This window comes from Vespula pensylvanica, chromosome 12 (genome assembly GCF_014466175.1).
Source record: "Vespula pensylvanica isolate Volc-1 chromosome 12, ASM1446617v1, whole genome shotgun sequence".
In the NCBI taxonomy this organism is placed as follows: domain Eukaryota; kingdom Metazoa; phylum Arthropoda; class Insecta; order Hymenoptera; family Vespidae; genus Vespula; species Vespula pensylvanica.
In genome coordinates, this window is record NC_057696.1 from 679,426 (window position 1) to 695,668 (window position 16,243).

A 16,243-nucleotide genomic window follows, 5' to 3' on the forward strand; every position below is an offset into this window, starting at 1 on the left:
AATATAAAAAGTTTTAAATATTATCTTATCTGTTACATAGAGATATAAATTTTCCAATTTTATAACTAGAATTTTCATTATCCTATTACTAATGTATGCGACGTGTACATGTACATAAATCAATATATCAGCCAATAATTCATTTCTGAAAGCAACAATTCTTCATTAATATGAAACTATATAGAATTGAATTCATTTATTCATCAAATTAAATTCATTCTTCTGTATCTGTATTATTTTCCATCTCCTCTTGAATTTCTACAATACCTGGTGATTCCAATTTCTTCTTAAATTTTTGTACATAATTCAACAATCGTTTATCGAACTTATTTACCTAAATGACATATAAATAAAATTAATTTTATAATTTTATCACGAAAAACAAGAAATATCACAACACATTTTTTCTAATAAATATTTTACAAATTGTTATAATATAATTAAAGCTTACCATTAACAAAACTTTCTCAATACCATCTTTTAAATCCTCTTGTGATAAATTGTCGTCTATTTGTATATCTAAATCCTTCAAACATTTAATGAGTACATCTTTGTCAATTTTACTATCTGAATTTAGAATTTCAGCCAGAATTGCAAAGGCCAGATTATTATGTACACAATATGTGTTTATGCTTTCAGATTCTTTACCTCTATTTCTAGTTAAATTCAAAATAAAAGCAGCTACATTGTAAGGATTAATTTCTTGAAGAGGACTGATCTCTGGTGCATCACATATGATCTTTAAAACTGGAAAGAATGCTTCTTCGAGCATTTCTTGATTAAAAGGTACATATAATATGAATTGATCAAAAAAACTGCTGATACATTGGCAAAGATAAGTGTCATCATTATTTGCTGGATTATAATACATAATTATTATCCGAGCTAACAAATTAGAACTACTTATACGACGATTTATCAATAATTTGCAAAGTCCTTCAGTTGCAATAGTTCTCAAATCTTGATTCTGTAATAATATTAAGAAAACTTATTATATTTCATTATGCGATGAGTAATACAATTTTAATAAATGATATAAAACTAAACATAGTATAAAAAATATATAGTATGAAATAATACTGACCGCATTATCCATTAATCCTATTAGAATTTTCATTATATCAGGATTTTGTGCTTGATTATCGGATGGTTGTCTGTAATCAGTAATATCTTCTTCTTCCATTCGATTGAACAACTTTACAGGTTTATTAGTTTTATTTAATATACTATTATTGTCACTACTTTTTGAGATATCAAAAAATTCAAGTCCGTAACGTAACAGAAGATCAAAAAGAGCTTTTAAGGTAACAATCCATATTTCTTGTTTTTCTTGTTCCAATGAAAATTGTAACAAAAATGTCAAAATATGTGTTTTAGCTAATTCCTTATCTAATATGCAAAATATTCCCAAAGCTTCTAGAGCTAATATATGAACTCTGTCATCTGGATGCTAAACATAAATATGTTATTAATAAAAGAAATAACAGAAAATGATTTAAAGTACATTTGTACAGAATAAAGAACTTACATCCAAACTTGAAAGTGCTACATTTAGAAGGCATCTAAGAGTAGGCATTAATGTTTTTATTGATTTAACTCTCATCATAGCACACAAGATAGTAAGACATTTAATCATTGTTTCAGAATCGCTTTTCTCTTCTTCAATATCATCGTCAACAATAACCATATTAGCTTCTGATGGTTCATTTAATTTCATCAATTCTTGATTTACTTTATTTATTTCTTCCTTTCGATTTTCAGCTTTCAAATATTCTTTATTTTGTATAGCTTGATATTCTTCTTCCTTAAGTTCTAGTAATTGTACTCGTAATCTGGCTTTCTAAGAAACAGAAACATCAATGCAATGATAATTAATAAACTAAATGTAAAAAATAAATATAACTACATACTTGCATGTTATTTCGATGTTCTTGTTCCGCAGATATTTCTTGTATAACTTGTGTAGGAACTCTTACTGGAGTTCTGATTTTACTAATTGTATTTGATAAAAGATCTAATCTTGTATTTACATCAGGTATCACATTCTCAAGATGATATACTATGCATTCAATTATTTCTTTAGAGTAATAATTATCGCTCAATAGCATATTTAATATCAAGTCATTTAAATTGTTTCTTCCTGCTTCGTCTGATAAATCATACATTTTAATTATCTCAAGAAGTTGAAGAAGAATAAATTGGTGTGTTTGTTTTTCCCACATTTCATATGTTTTAGAAAATATCATTATTAAAAACTCATTAATGTATGCTGAAAAACTTGATAATTCAGGTAAAATTCTTTCCAATGCATCTAAGGAAGATAGATTATGAAGATGTTTAGCTACACATCTCCAGTACAAGCAATTTTCGCTTGTTAATTTATTAATTGGTATAAGTTTTGTAGTTTCGTCAATTGGTATTTGATTGATTACTTCATCTATCTCAGCGTTTCTGTCAAAACAAATAAAATATAATTCATCGATAAGTAAGTATTCATAATTAATTTCAAACTTATATTAAAATTTTATTTTTTGAAGTAAATATTGATATAATTTATACCAATTATTAAATACTTACTTGAAGAGTACGTTTAACGCTAAAATAGATACGTTACTTCCGATTTCTGCATCCAATGCTTTAATCAAATCTATATATATTCCATTAAAATAACGCAGCCATATTGGCAATAGTACTCTTTCTACACATTTGCGTACACTCTCAGCTCTATCTTTGAGTCCTTCGTTTAACAATTGGTTCCTTTGTTTGATTGTTAACGATCTTACCGTAATTTTACTGATAAAATCATAAGCCATTTTTCGTACTATATCACTGACATCTCTAATTCTTTTCAAAGCGGCATGTAATGTTTTTTGATTTTTGGCCATACAACTTAATACCGCTTTACGAACTTCAACTTTTGGATCTTTGGATAAATGAAATATATACATTTTTATTACAGGACAATTTTCATCCGACGGATCTTGAAGCCTATGTAAAGCAAAAATAGCTTGGGCTCTAACTTTATGCGATTTATCTAATAATCGATCCATCATATTGACAGTAATTTTGTCGCAAAGTGCATCATCAATGAAAGCATTTTCGCCCATTGAATTTAATAACATATTTAAAAAATGGCATATGCGAAATCTAACAGAAGGATCTTTTGCATCGTGATGTTTTAATACAAATTCAAATAATTTTTCAAGAAATGGAGACATAGGTTCGCATAGTTCGCTGTTAGAAGACGCATAAGAGCTAACGGCATACTTAGCAGCAAATTGAAGAGTATTGTCAATGGATATATGATTTTGACTCATACTAAGAGGAATCTTCAAACAGGAGATGAATTCCTCCAAAAATGACTCTAGATCATACTAAAACGAGAAAAATATATTAACTCTTACATAAAAATGCTATTCATTTAATAAAAATAGAATATTATTTAATCGTTACTTACTTGTTGATTGATATTTGTTAATCTTTTTATATACCGTTTATGGCAGGTTTTATTAATTTGAACATTATAAAAAATATCATTCATTATTTCTCTAAGTTTCGTACTCATATTTGAAAATTATTTAACAAAATATCTTCTTAAAATAAAAACATATTACAACCGCCAAATACTTTTAAATATACTGCCAACTATCTCAAATAAATATCAGTTGGTTTATTTAATATTTAATTTTTTTAATAACTGTAATTATTTTTTTCACGGCACTCTTATCATAGTAAAAAATAAAAATTTTTAATTACATGAATTAATCAAAAGAAATATCTTGATAATTTTTATAGATTTTACAGAATTGTAAGATCACTTAATATTACATCGAAGAATACTTCGTTCCGTGATGTTATTATTGTGTTAAGTTACAGAGATCTTGTACCAACAGTAAAAATCAAATTAACTGTATATAACTCTATAAAATATAATTTGATTAAAACAATCCAAACTATTTTATTTATTAAAATTTTTGTCTTTTTTAAACGTTTAAATTAAAATATATCAAGAGCTATTGTTAATGAAATTTAATTACTATCCTTTTTTTGTATGCATGTTCTAACGACGTAGTGATTTTTAATTTTTCATAAGTTTTCATAAAAGAACTGCGGAAATGATAGACAGCGCCAACTACAACGAAGAATTTGTTTCACGTAGTAATTCACAAGGTTGAAACTCTTGTATTGTAAGATCTATGGTTATTACTGAGTGAGAATTTTGTATTATATCGTATGAAGGAGAGGAACGTTTGTAACATGTTTGACATATGGCACAAGAGATTTTATATCCTTTCGAATAAACTTAAAACATGAAACAGATCTTATTTAAAAATAAATACTTGTGCAATAGCATTTAAGGTAGTTATATTGTAATTTTATATTAAATTATCATACGAACAACTTATTCGTTAAAAGTAACCTAGAATAGAAACATCGAATAATTTCATTTTTGCTTTATTAAATTGTATGTTTAGAATAATTTGTTTCAATAGATATTTATATCTTAACTTGAATAAATAATGTAACATGATCTAATACAATTTATATGAGCTGTCCAAGAAAGTTTTTGAGTTGTAGACAGCGTGATAATTAATTTAATAAAGCATCGATTTTGTAAATTTTAGGAAGTTGTATTTATAAAAATATATAAAAGATGAAGTTAATCTCAAAAAATGTTGACAAGGATGGGAAGGGGTAAGCAATTTATATTTATGTATTATCATGTTTTACTTTTCATGGTTATGATATTTCTACTTTGCTATTATATATTGTTTTTAGAAGAGTAGGTCTTGTACCAGAGAATACTGAAGATATGTGGCATGCTTATAATATAATAGCAGAAGGAGATTTTGTCACTTGTTCGACCTTTAGGTAAGAATTATTAATTTTATAATATATATATATATATATATATATATATATATATATAAAACTATATATATGTATATATGTATATATTAAAATTTATATATACGTATTAACAAAATTACTTCAATAATATTCATATTTTTATTTTATTTCTATCATCTTTAGAAAAGTACAAATGGAATCATCAACGGGAAGTTCTAGCAGTTATAAAGTAAGAACCACTCTTACAATATGCGTTGAAGGCGTTGATTTTGATACTCAAGCTTGTGTCCTTAGACTCAAAGGTAGAAACGTAGTAGAAAATAAATATGTTAAGGTATTTATATTTTTAAATATTACAGTTAACTTAACGTGTGCAACATTTATGGTAGATGGAATAATAGGATGTTTTTATAGACTGGACAATATCATACTTTGGATGTGGAGCAAAATCGAAAATTTACTATTACTAAAGAGAAATGGGATTCGATTACATTAGAAAGGGTGGATACTGCTTGCGATCCTACACAGGTATATAATAAATGTTATAAAATATTATAATATGATATTATATCGTAATATAATGCAACAGTATAATATAATATTCTCTTCTCAGAAAGCAGATGTTGCTGCTGTGGTAATGCAAGAAGGCATCGCACACATTTGTTTGATAACATCCAATATGACAATAGTACGTGCAAAAATAGATCAAGTTATACCTAGGAAACGAAAAGGGAATGTTTCACAGCATGAAAAAGTAATACTTTTAAGTAAAACACCAATTTTATTAATACACGATTCAATTTAAATGAAAAAAAAAAAAAAAAAAAAAAAAGAAAGAAAAACTGATAAAAAAAATTGAAACTTGCTAGGGTCTGATGAAATTTTATGAGAGCATTTTACAAGGCATTTTAAGACATATTAATTTTGACATTGTAAAATGTGTTATCTTGGCCAGTCCTGGGTTTGTCAAAGATCAATTTATGGATTACATGGTTCAGCAGGCAATTAAATCTGATAACAAAACGATTTTAGAAAATAAAAGCAAATTTTTATTAATACATTCAAGTTCCGGCTTCAAACATTCATTGAAAGGTAATGTTTTAATATATGTATTTATATATACATATAATAGATAATAAAATTAAATCTTTTCGTAATACTATTATTTATGATTTCATTAGAGGTTTTGGCCGATCCTGCCGTAGTATCTCGAATTTCTGATACTAAGGCAGCAAGTGAAGTGAAAGCTTTAGAAACATTTTATTCGATATTACAAATAGATCCTGCCAGAGCTTTCTATGGTAAAAAACACATCGAGAAAGCTAATGAGGCTCAAGCAGTAGAAACATTACTTATATCAGATAAATTATTTAGGTAAAGTATTTTAATAATATGTTATTTAGGTATATTTAAATAATATATATAAATATATTTATGTTTCGTAGATGTCAGGATATTGCACTAAGGAAAGAGTATGTTGCAATAGTAGAAAACGTCAAAGAATATAATGGGGATGTTAAAATATTTTCAAGTTTACACGTTTCTGGTGAACGTATGTATGATGATATTATAAGGAATATATTAATTATAAACTTTGTATATAAAATACGTATAGACAGCGGTTAATAATAGTTACGTCGCATCAATTCATAATTTAATACTATTTGCAGAATTAGATCAACTTACTGGGATTGCAGCTATATTACGTTTTCCCATGCCAGAATTAGAAGATGAAAGTGATGGTGACGAGTCAGAAGAAGATGATTAATTAAGTTCTCGATATATACATATATAATTCTGTACATACTTGTGCTATACATGGTTAAAAATATCATATTAATAATAAAACTGAAGAAGATTCATTATTAATCTAGTTATTATTCCTATCTTTGCATGACTTTAAATAGATGCAAAATAATATAATTTTTACGATAATTATATACGTTTCATTGGAAACTTCACGTTTGGACGCTTTTTGACGAAATTAAATTTCTACGAAAAAATGCAAATTTTTTAGTTTCGTTAAAGTAAATATTAAATATAAAGATGTTATATCTGAAAAAAAAAAAATCTTTTCGTATGTATTACACGTACATTCTTTTGATTCCTCGATTTTTTTATTTGATATGGTAATACTATTTTGCATAATCGTGAACAGGAGATAAGATATTTCACCTTTTACACATGATGGGTACATTATCACGGAGCATGGAGGAATTAATTCAAATAATTCGTTTCATTTATAGTTCTAAAGTCCAAGATTATACATGTATTCTATAACGTATAATATTGAATAAAATTTCTGGAATACAATTAGTTTTTCTTTGACTTAGATATTCTACAATAGTTACGGCTATCAAGGTTATGGGATATATCATATCCGTTTTGAAATTGCTAAAAAAGAAGAAAAAAAGGCAAAAAAAGATCATGGGGAATTTTATAGGAGATATTATAATATGGTACGTTTAATTTACACTATATTCATTCTTCAAATATATTAAAAAAGTTTGTCTTTAAAATTTGTTATAAGTTATTTATAGTTAAAGTTTTCATTATAAACTGGTAGTTGCATTATAAATATTAATACAAGTTTTTATTTGGTAGCATATTGCTACTATTTTCAGTGAGTATTGTTTTTGGAACTACAGAGATTATAAAATATCTTACAAACAGTAGCGAAGAGTTACTGCAACTGAATTCATATAACTGGATTCTTCGATTGTGTTTCAACCTATTAGGCTATGCTACAATTTTATTGCCAGGTTATCTAATATACAAATATGTACAATACAGTAAATATATTCAGAGAAGTGGTAAGTAAAATAAATTATTTTATTAATTTGTATATCGTACGATAACTTTATTACGTTATATTCTTTTTATCTATATATAGACAAAAGCTGTATTCCAAGATTAGTTCACTCATGTTTCTTGGGACATAGTGAAACAGGTCTTTTAGACACATCTTCTTACACACCAACGTCTACCAGTCAACGTACGTTTACTCAGGATTTTATGCTACTTACCTATTGCTTCCTTGGATTGCAAATTAGTTACTTGACATGGGGTTATCTACAAGAGAAAATAATGACACAGGTACTTAAATTTATTTACTATTATGTAATATTCATGTACATTATAAAGTAAAACATTATATTCTATAGGTTTATGAAGATAGCTCTGGTAATCAGGATCGTTTTGAAGATTCGCAATTTCTAGTATTTATAAATAGAATACTTGCATTTTTTATGTCTGCATTATATCTTCTTATTCAAAAACAACCACAACATAAAGCACCGCTTTATAAATATGTATTTTGTTCATTATCAAACATTATGAGCAGTTGGTGTCAATACGAAGCTCTTAAATATGTTAGTTTTCCTACCCAGGTAAATATAGTTTTTTCAATAAAATTATAAAAATATATTTGATATCATTATTCCATAAAAACTTGTATTATTTATAATGGAATTAGTAAGTCAAAGATATATGTTTTAGGTTTTAGCAAAGGCCTCTAAAATAATTCCTGTTATGATAATGGGAAAAATTATTTCACACACAACATACGAATATTATGAATATGTTACAGCAATACTTATTTCTATTGGAATGACAATGTTTATGTTGAATAGTTCTGATTATAAAAATGGTAATTAAATATAGATTTATTAATATCATTCGATAGAGACATAATATGCTATTAATATTTATGCAATTTCTAATAAAACTTCTGTTTTATTTTTAGATGGAGCTACCACTATTTCTGGTATTATACTTTTAGGAAGTTACTTACTATTAGACAGTTTTACAAGTACCTGGCAAAATGCACTTTTTGTAGAATACGGTACAACTAGTATACAAATGATGTGCGCGGTAAATATGTTTTCATGTTTATTGACTGTCACATCTCTTATACAACAATCAAGTTTTCCTTTCATATATTCGTTTATGAAAAAGGTAAGTAACAAATTCTACAAAGTAATTTTATTAAATTCTATCTATTAATGTGAATGAATTGATTAGTATCCTAGGTTTATAATGGATTGTTTACTTATTTCCATTTGTTCTGCAAGTGGACAATTATATATTTTTTATACAATTTCGAAATTTGGGCCTATCACTTTTGTAATAATGATGACTATACGACAGGTAAAAATGGATTAATTCAAAATTATAATTATTGTTTATACAATTTATATTAAAAATATTTATTTCTAGGGATTGGCTATATTACTGTCGTGTTTAATATATCATCATGAAATTAAAATGATTGGTATATTAGGTATACTTCTTGTATTTGGTTCAGTATTCCTTCGAATTCATTGTAATAATGTAACTCGAGCGATAAAAAGACGCAGAACCGCAGTGAATTCTGTAAAAAATTAGATTATTTTAGTTACTATTATGTAGAATCTCATATGATTTAATCTCTTTTTTCTTGTGTGTGTGCCTGATTTCTAACAATACATTATTTTAGATACTTACGCATTGTACGATATTAATTAGACACCTGTATCATTATAAAATTTTTATAATCCCTATTTCCTGTTAGATTTAATAACTTGTACACATTTTTATATAGATGTTTAAAAACGCTTAAAAATGTATATAATATTTTTTATTTCAATTAACTAACCTGCAGTTTTAACATAGAGATTATTATTTTATATGTTTAATGTACAAAATATTAGTTATCACAATAATAAGAAAGGCACATTACCGTGTTATTTATTTAAAAAATATTTATTTTAATATAAGTATATATACATAGAAACTTATGTAAATGTTTCATTGAAAATAACATTAGAAATAATTTGCATCAAGATATTGTAACTGTACTTTTCATATTCATGAAAATTTTAATTACGTCGAAAGATAAATACACGTACATGTGGCAGTAGTTTTGAGTTTTTTCATTGTTATTATCACTGAAGAATTAAAATAGATCTTTAATAGTTTTACTACAATAGGTCTTACATTGTCGAAAGAAATTTTTAACAATATGTATTTAGATTCATGAGTAAAAGAGATATTAACATAAAAACAATATTTAGTTAATTTTCTTTTTCTATAGAAGATAACTTTATTTCAGTAAAAAATATTATCATGATGTTTATAAATTTGATAATGTTCTGAAGACAAGGAACTATAATATATCAATGTTATCACAATCAAACTATATTATATATAAATACATAATGACTTTTCATACTAGTTTTTGTTGTTATTTCTAAATATTGTATATAATTGTAAAATTTATGTTAATAATTACTTTGAATAGACACAATATTATTTTACACTATATTAGCATTTTACATAAAAATATATAAGTAAAACATCAATAATACCATTATAAATATATTAATATATCCAGAAAGGTAGTATTTAGAATAAAACAATACTGTATTTTTGAAATATTTTCTGTAGTCAAGTGAGAAATGCAGTTTTTATTAATACTACCTTTGGTATCTTTTTTTTTGTAATCTTATATAAAAATAATTTATATACTATCTGTATTGTTAATTGTTTTATCTATAAAAAAGCCTTTTAATAATAAGAATGTAACAATATGAAAGATTGTTTATAGAAATCTTTGTGTATAACTATATGGAGCAAAGGATTTAATTTAATCTATAGCAAATCATTGACACTAAAAGTGTTTTGTTAAACACAATTTTGTTCTGTTTTAAGAAATATGTGGTTATTTAAAACTGAATATTCAAGAAGAAGTAATATGGAAGTAAGTGCAAAATATGATAAAGTTTTTTTGACGTGCAACATGCTAATATTTCAAAACCAATATCGGATCAACACGGATCATTCTTTAGGAGATGGAGGACGATAAATTGCTATAAGGTACATGATCGAGATAATAAGCTCCAATGCTAAAATGACTAATTGTATGCTACAAAGGATCACTTCTAATTTAAGCACATAATTCTGCCAAAATAAGAAATATAAAGTTGCTAAAGAGCTAGGAAACGTTAAGAAAATCCCAATGAGAATGGGTAGGCCACGTTCTGTTAAATTTCCTTTCCTTCCTAGATAGATTCTGGCACCCTCCGTCGCTATAAGGAAGAATAAGAGCGCAAACTCTGTTAGTGTAGTACTCGTGCCTGGAGATGGCAAATTAGCAGCCTTGAAGAGTCCCATGCCCAACTCGCACACAGCAAACATACCAAAGTAAAAGGAATTCAAGTACATAAGAATTTCATATGTCAAGGAAGAATTCACTACTGTAGGCATTCTAAGGAGTTTTCCTTGGTAGGGATACCCGAATGATCGTTTTACGAGGTATCAATCTTCGTTCATTTATTTTATGTTTTATTGCAGTAGAAAGGTCGTGTGGTTAAGAATAACTTGTCACTTTCTCTGCATCCTGAACGTGTACCTTTAAAACTAGAAATTGATTAATTTCTCTTTATATCGAGAATTATCGAACCGTAAGGTTTTGTAATTTTTCTAGTTTTCTTTTTATTAATCACTTGAGGGATCGCGAAAATAAGTAATAACACGTTACATTTGTATAACTTTATGTACACCCCTTTTTTATTTCTCGCGTCTAGCGCTGCTTTATTTTTAACCGTTAAACCTCGCATACAATATTGCCATAATCGTGGAAAGAAACATTATTCAGACATCTACATAATATCTACATAAATACAAATTTTTTTATTTTTTATAAACCGTTCAATAAATAAATAACAAGGGTGAGATTAATCGTGATATTTTGTTAAACGTACACACAACAGTTTTGTATTCATTTTTGACGATTATTCAAGTAAAATATCACATAAAATCCCTAGATTAAATATTTTCTCATAGAATATCAATAATCGTACCTTATCTAAAACGATGTTAACGATAAATAATAATAAGATCAGCACTTATTTCATTTGTATATTTTTCTTTTTCCTTTTCTTTTTTTTTTTAATTATCAGGACACGTCGGAATGTAAGGCTCAGAACGAATAATTTTTAACGATACCAAGCTATAACGGAAACGACCAATTACATTCGTCCTTTTTACGAAAAACTGTCATATTAAACGTATGTCACGTCGAGAATTTATAATTTACATTTAGAATATCACGGATGTTAAGAAACGTTCGATAAAATTTTTCTGCTTTTCAGAATACGATTTTTTAATCGAAGATATAGAAACATTGACGTACAATTATTCCTCTGTTTATTGTTCGTAGATAAATCGATGTGATCGATAGTTGAATGTCGGAAATATGTAGGCGCCATTTTTATGGTTGTAAGTCGTATTAAATTATAATAAATAAACTATATCTCATGCGATTATCGTTTTGAATATGTACGTATATATATAGATATATACATGGAATATCAATAAATAATAAAACGATAAAGATTTCATTAAAAAAAAAGGAAAAAAAAAACAAACAAACAAAATACACGATAACATGATTTTCGTGACAATTCGTAATGTTATCATGGATTCGAATAGAACGATCGAATTGATAAAGTTAAAAGTTGTGATATTTTGCGAGACGTAAGATATATAGACAAGGATGTTTAAGATTTGCACAAAAATTGTGAGAATTTTTAAAGTTTGGAGATTTTCAAGATATCAAAATGGCGGATATGCAGGCAGGAAATCAAAATACGATATACGAAGAGAGGAGAATCGATGTCATTCGACGATAAACCGGCTCGGTAAGATAAACCTCATTAAGAGGATGATTTCCAATATGATCTTTACCGTCTCCCACGAGTCGGACGTCAGAAATAAGGAAAGATATTTTCGTCCGCTCGTAAAAGTCGAAGAGAACGGGGGTTTCTTTAGTGGTATAGCCGAAGCAATTTTGATAATCGCAAGGCTCGTGGTCATAATGTTTGCTGCCATTATCTTGGCCACGGCTTTTTTAATGATACGACTGACAAACTCTCAAGTTTTTCCGGGTATCTTACGAAGAGGTAATTTAAATTTAACCGCATTCCTTGAATTCTTTTATTCATTATTTTATTTTATTTTATTTTATTTTTTATCTTTCTCTGTTTTCGTAAATTTATAAAATATTATATACATATTTTTGTATGTACAAGATATATATATATATATATATGTATGCATATAATATATTATTTATATAGCACGCATGTATTATTTATATGATATGTATATAATATTTAATCAGTAATTATATTCCTGGGTCCAACTTTCATCAAATTTGGCCAATGGATGTCGACAAGAAAGGATCTATTTCCCGAAAACGTTTGTAATTCTCTAACTCATTTACAACGCAATGCATCATGCCATTCGTGGTTGTATACAAAGAATTTACTCAAAGCAACATACGGACCAAATTGGAGAGACGTTTTTGTCAAATTCGAAGATGAAATACCTATCGGTTCGGGATGTTGTGCCCAGGTACAGAGGTAAAACATTTCTTTTAACCATAGGTTCTCTCTCTCTCTCTCTCTCTTTCTCTTTTTTTCTCCATTCTTATCATTATTATTATTCGTTCTTCGTTCAGTTCAATGAAAGAAAGGGTTGATTTTAAACTTCTATATCTTCTATTTACTATTAAATTCTGTTTGATACAATCTGAATAATGTCTTATGTATCAATCCCTTATCGATTCACAGGTTTACAAGGCGTGGGTCGATCTTAACGTTCATGCAGGAAGGATACAAGAGCCCCGGCTATCGTGTTTCGTCGAAAGTAAGCTAGAAAGTGATCTTCTCGAATAACGTGTTGGTAATACTAACACGAACGATTTTGCGGGAATCGAGAATGTATGTTCGATGTGGAAAATATAGATGTGTTTGATATTACCGTTTTGCAGTTATCGAATATTTAAATATGGGACACTTCTTCACTACATTGGGTAAGAAAAAAAAAGAAAGAAAGAGAGAGAGAGAGAGAGAGATGAAACGTTTCGTGTAACATTTTGCAATAACAATCGTAGAGAAAATATTTACCACTGATGAACACGAAAAGATCGATAAAATTGGTAGAAAATTGCAGCCAGTTGCCGTTAAGGTTCTTCATCCTGGTATCAAAAATCAAATAAAGTATAAGAATGTTTTCTTACGTTGTTTCTTTCTGTCTTTTTTTTTCTTTTCTTTCTTTTTTTACAAATACGTACATATATATGTAATTTTTCTTATTATCTTCTTTTTCTTCTTCTTTTTTTTTTTTTTTTGTAGGAGAGACTTGAAGATAATGCGAGTCTTCAGTAAACTCGCCACGTACGTCGTTCCGGAGTTACATTGGCTGAGTTTAACCGATTGTATCGACGAATTTTCATTGATTATGGAACAACAAGTAAATTGTTTGCTTTGTATTTCTTTTCTTTTTTCTTTTTGTTTTCATAAAGATATTATTATCTATGTATTTTTTTAACGAAGGTCGATATGAGATTAGAAGCTAATAATTTGTTAAGATTTACAAATAATTTTGTTAAAACGGAAGAGATTGTTTTTCCACGCCCTTATATGGAATTTACACGTAACGAAATATTGGTAGAAACTTTCCACGAAGGCTCACCGATATCCAATTATATCGATTACGAGGATAATAAAGTGCAACATAAATTGGCGAAGCTCGGTATTACGATGATTCTTAAAATGGTTAGTGATATGTATTTGTATGTGTGTATGTGTAAAGGTAAGCGTGTATATATATACATATACATATATACATACATATTATGTATATATATAATATATAAATGCACGCACATTTGAAGATCCTTTCTTGAAATAATTTCTTACAAATAAAGAGATTGTCCACCACAGGTATTCAGCGATAATTTTATACATTGCGATCTCCACCCGGGTAACATTTTGGTCCAGGAAGTAAAAAAACAGAGATCAACGTTTCTCGATTCTTTTTTGAGCATCATTAGCTTTGATTATACAGAGAATGATCCGAGACTGGTAATACTCGACTGTGGTTTGGTGGTATCCCTGAACAACCGTTGTCGAAAACATCTTCGAGATATCTTTCGATCGGTATTGATGGGAAACGTATGTTTGTATAAATTTATATCGAAAATAATATTTCAAGATTAACAATCAACGGATTTATACGACAGAATTCATTGTTTTATTATAAAGATTTTTATGCGAAAAAATAATGTTAACAAAATATACGAGTATTATAAGATAAACAAAACGATTTGAAATGATCGAAAAATGTTTCGTAAGATGTTTTAATAATATGTTCTACTTATATTTCATTATAGGGTGAACTCGCAGCGGAATATATATTGGAACATACTTTCCATATGACACCGGATCCAGATGGTTTCAAAACTACGATGAATAATATAGTTACGGCTTATCTTAAAAATCCAGGCAATTTTAATAACGTAAGATTATCTTTTCAAATCGTTTAACATCAAATGATATTACATTTTTGTATTCAATTTTGTTTTAACGATAATTCGTGAACACGATATAAGAAACAAAAAAAAAAAGAAACAAAAAAAGAAAAGAAAAGAAAAAAGGAAATTCGAGAAAAAAATATATTATTATTATATAAATTTGATCGAAAATTGGTAAAAGTGTTGTAAATAATATCGAATATATATATCGAACAATAAGTCGAATAATCTCGAAGGAATGGTGCAACGACTTTTTCTGAGCGGTTGTTTGAACCTTTGCAGGTGAATGTAAGTACCGTTGTGTCTGAATTATTTTCCGCGATGGTTCGTCACCGGGTGAAGCAGGACGGATCCTTTAGCAGCGTGATTCTCAGTATGGTAGTGATCGAGGGGCTCGGCCGAAGTCTAGATCCTAATATCGATATCTTCTCCGAAGTTCTTCCATTTGTTTTCAATAATACCGTGTATGGTTAAAAAGAATAAAAAAAAAAAAGAAAAAAAAAACAAAGAAAAAAGGAAAGAAAGAAAGAACATCGTTCTGTTAATTACATTGGGCTCATTGATTCCATTGGATGTATACTTACGGTACGTATTATAATTTCATCTTTTATCTCATTACATTATCTCATACTTTCATATACCTAACGGGACATATTGACGTCATACGATGAGATTAAATATTAAATCTTTGTTTTATTCAATTTTTCTTTTTTTTTTTCTTTTTTATTATTTATTTTTCTCAGCAAGATGAAAAAGAAAAGCAAATATATATATATATATATATATATATATATATAGATGAAAAAATAAGTAGGTATCAATGAAATCGTTGTAAAGGTAAATCGTGATTTCGTACAAAGTACACTTTTTGTCTCTCTCTCTCTCTCTCTCTCTCTCTCTCTCTCTCTCTCTCTCTCTCTCTCTCTCTCTTCTCGAGATACTACGATGTAAATAACCGGGCTTCGAAATTTGAGGTTTAACGACACTATTACTATTACTACTACTACACTACTACTACTACCACCACCACTA

General features: G+C 27.6%; 5 protein-coding genes across 6 annotated transcripts; 3 read left to right on the forward strand and 2 right to left on the reverse strand.

The window, feature by feature from the left end:
- Window positions 1–4: 4 nt before the first annotated feature.
- LOC122633398 (condensin complex subunit 3) lies at window positions 5–3,711 on the reverse strand. The gene is made up of 7 exons (XM_043821222.1): window positions 3,458–3,711; window positions 2,578–3,374; window positions 1,911–2,451; window positions 1,529–1,840; window positions 1,085–1,450; window positions 452–967; window positions 5–334 (listed from the first exon to the last, which is right to left on the reverse strand). Exons 1-7 carry the CDS (start codon window positions 3,563–3,565, stop codon window positions 215–217), a joined length of 2,760 nt encoding a protein of 919 aa, XP_043677157.1. The 5' UTR covers window positions 3,566–3,711; the 3' UTR covers window positions 5–214.
- Window positions 3,712–4,207: 496 nt separating this feature from the next.
- On the forward strand, window positions 4,208–6,713 carry LOC122633343 (protein pelota). Of its 2 annotated transcripts, none has more exons than XM_043821133.1 (10): window positions 4,208–4,359; window positions 4,626–4,695; window positions 4,780–4,872; window positions 5,035–5,185; window positions 5,266–5,379; window positions 5,465–5,605; window positions 5,721–5,943; window positions 6,033–6,225; window positions 6,297–6,403; window positions 6,522–6,713. In XM_043821133.1, exons 2-10 carry the CDS (start codon window positions 4,655–4,657, stop codon window positions 6,617–6,619), a joined length of 1,161 nt encoding a protein of 386 aa, XP_043677068.1. In that variant the 5' UTR covers window positions 4,208–4,359; window positions 4,626–4,654; the 3' UTR covers window positions 6,620–6,713. The 2 variants fall into 2 exon arrangements, with proteins under 2 accessions (XP_043677068.1, XP_043677069.1); XM_043821134.1 differs by having other exon boundaries at window positions 4,221–4,362; window positions 4,630–4,695.
- A 315-nt stretch (window positions 6,714–7,028) lies between these two features.
- Window positions 7,029–9,751, forward strand: LOC122633342 (adenosine 3'-phospho 5'-phosphosulfate transporter 1). The gene is made up of 8 exons (XM_043821132.1): window positions 7,029–7,310; window positions 7,456–7,664; window positions 7,745–7,947; window positions 8,016–8,240; window positions 8,350–8,500; window positions 8,597–8,808; window positions 8,875–9,000; window positions 9,070–9,751. Exons 1-8 carry the CDS (start codon window positions 7,216–7,218, stop codon window positions 9,235–9,237), a joined length of 1,389 nt encoding a protein of 462 aa, XP_043677067.1. The 5' UTR covers window positions 7,029–7,215; the 3' UTR covers window positions 9,238–9,751.
- Window positions 9,752–10,213: 462 nt separating this feature from the next.
- LOC122633374 (transmembrane protein 216-like) lies at window positions 10,214–11,769 on the reverse strand. Its single transcript, XM_043821184.1, has one exon. The coding sequence runs from the start codon at window positions 11,095–11,097 to the stop codon at window positions 10,669–10,671; it is 429 nt and encodes a 142-aa protein (XP_043677119.1). The 5' UTR covers window positions 11,098–11,769; the 3' UTR covers window positions 10,214–10,668.
- Window positions 11,770–12,246: 477 nt separating this feature from the next.
- LOC122633286 (uncharacterized aarF domain-containing protein kinase 2-like) lies at window positions 12,247–15,690 on the forward strand. The gene is made up of 10 exons (XM_043821021.1): window positions 12,247–12,794; window positions 13,016–13,248; window positions 13,467–13,542; window positions 13,667–13,708; window positions 13,790–13,895; window positions 14,031–14,148; window positions 14,232–14,453; window positions 14,622–14,852; window positions 15,071–15,196; window positions 15,494–15,690. The coding sequence occupies exons 1-10, from the start codon at window positions 12,389–12,391 to the stop codon at window positions 15,683–15,685; spliced, it is 1,752 nt and encodes a 583-aa protein (XP_043676956.1). The 5' UTR covers window positions 12,247–12,388; the 3' UTR covers window positions 15,686–15,690.
- Window positions 15,691–16,243: the final 553 nt, after the last annotated feature.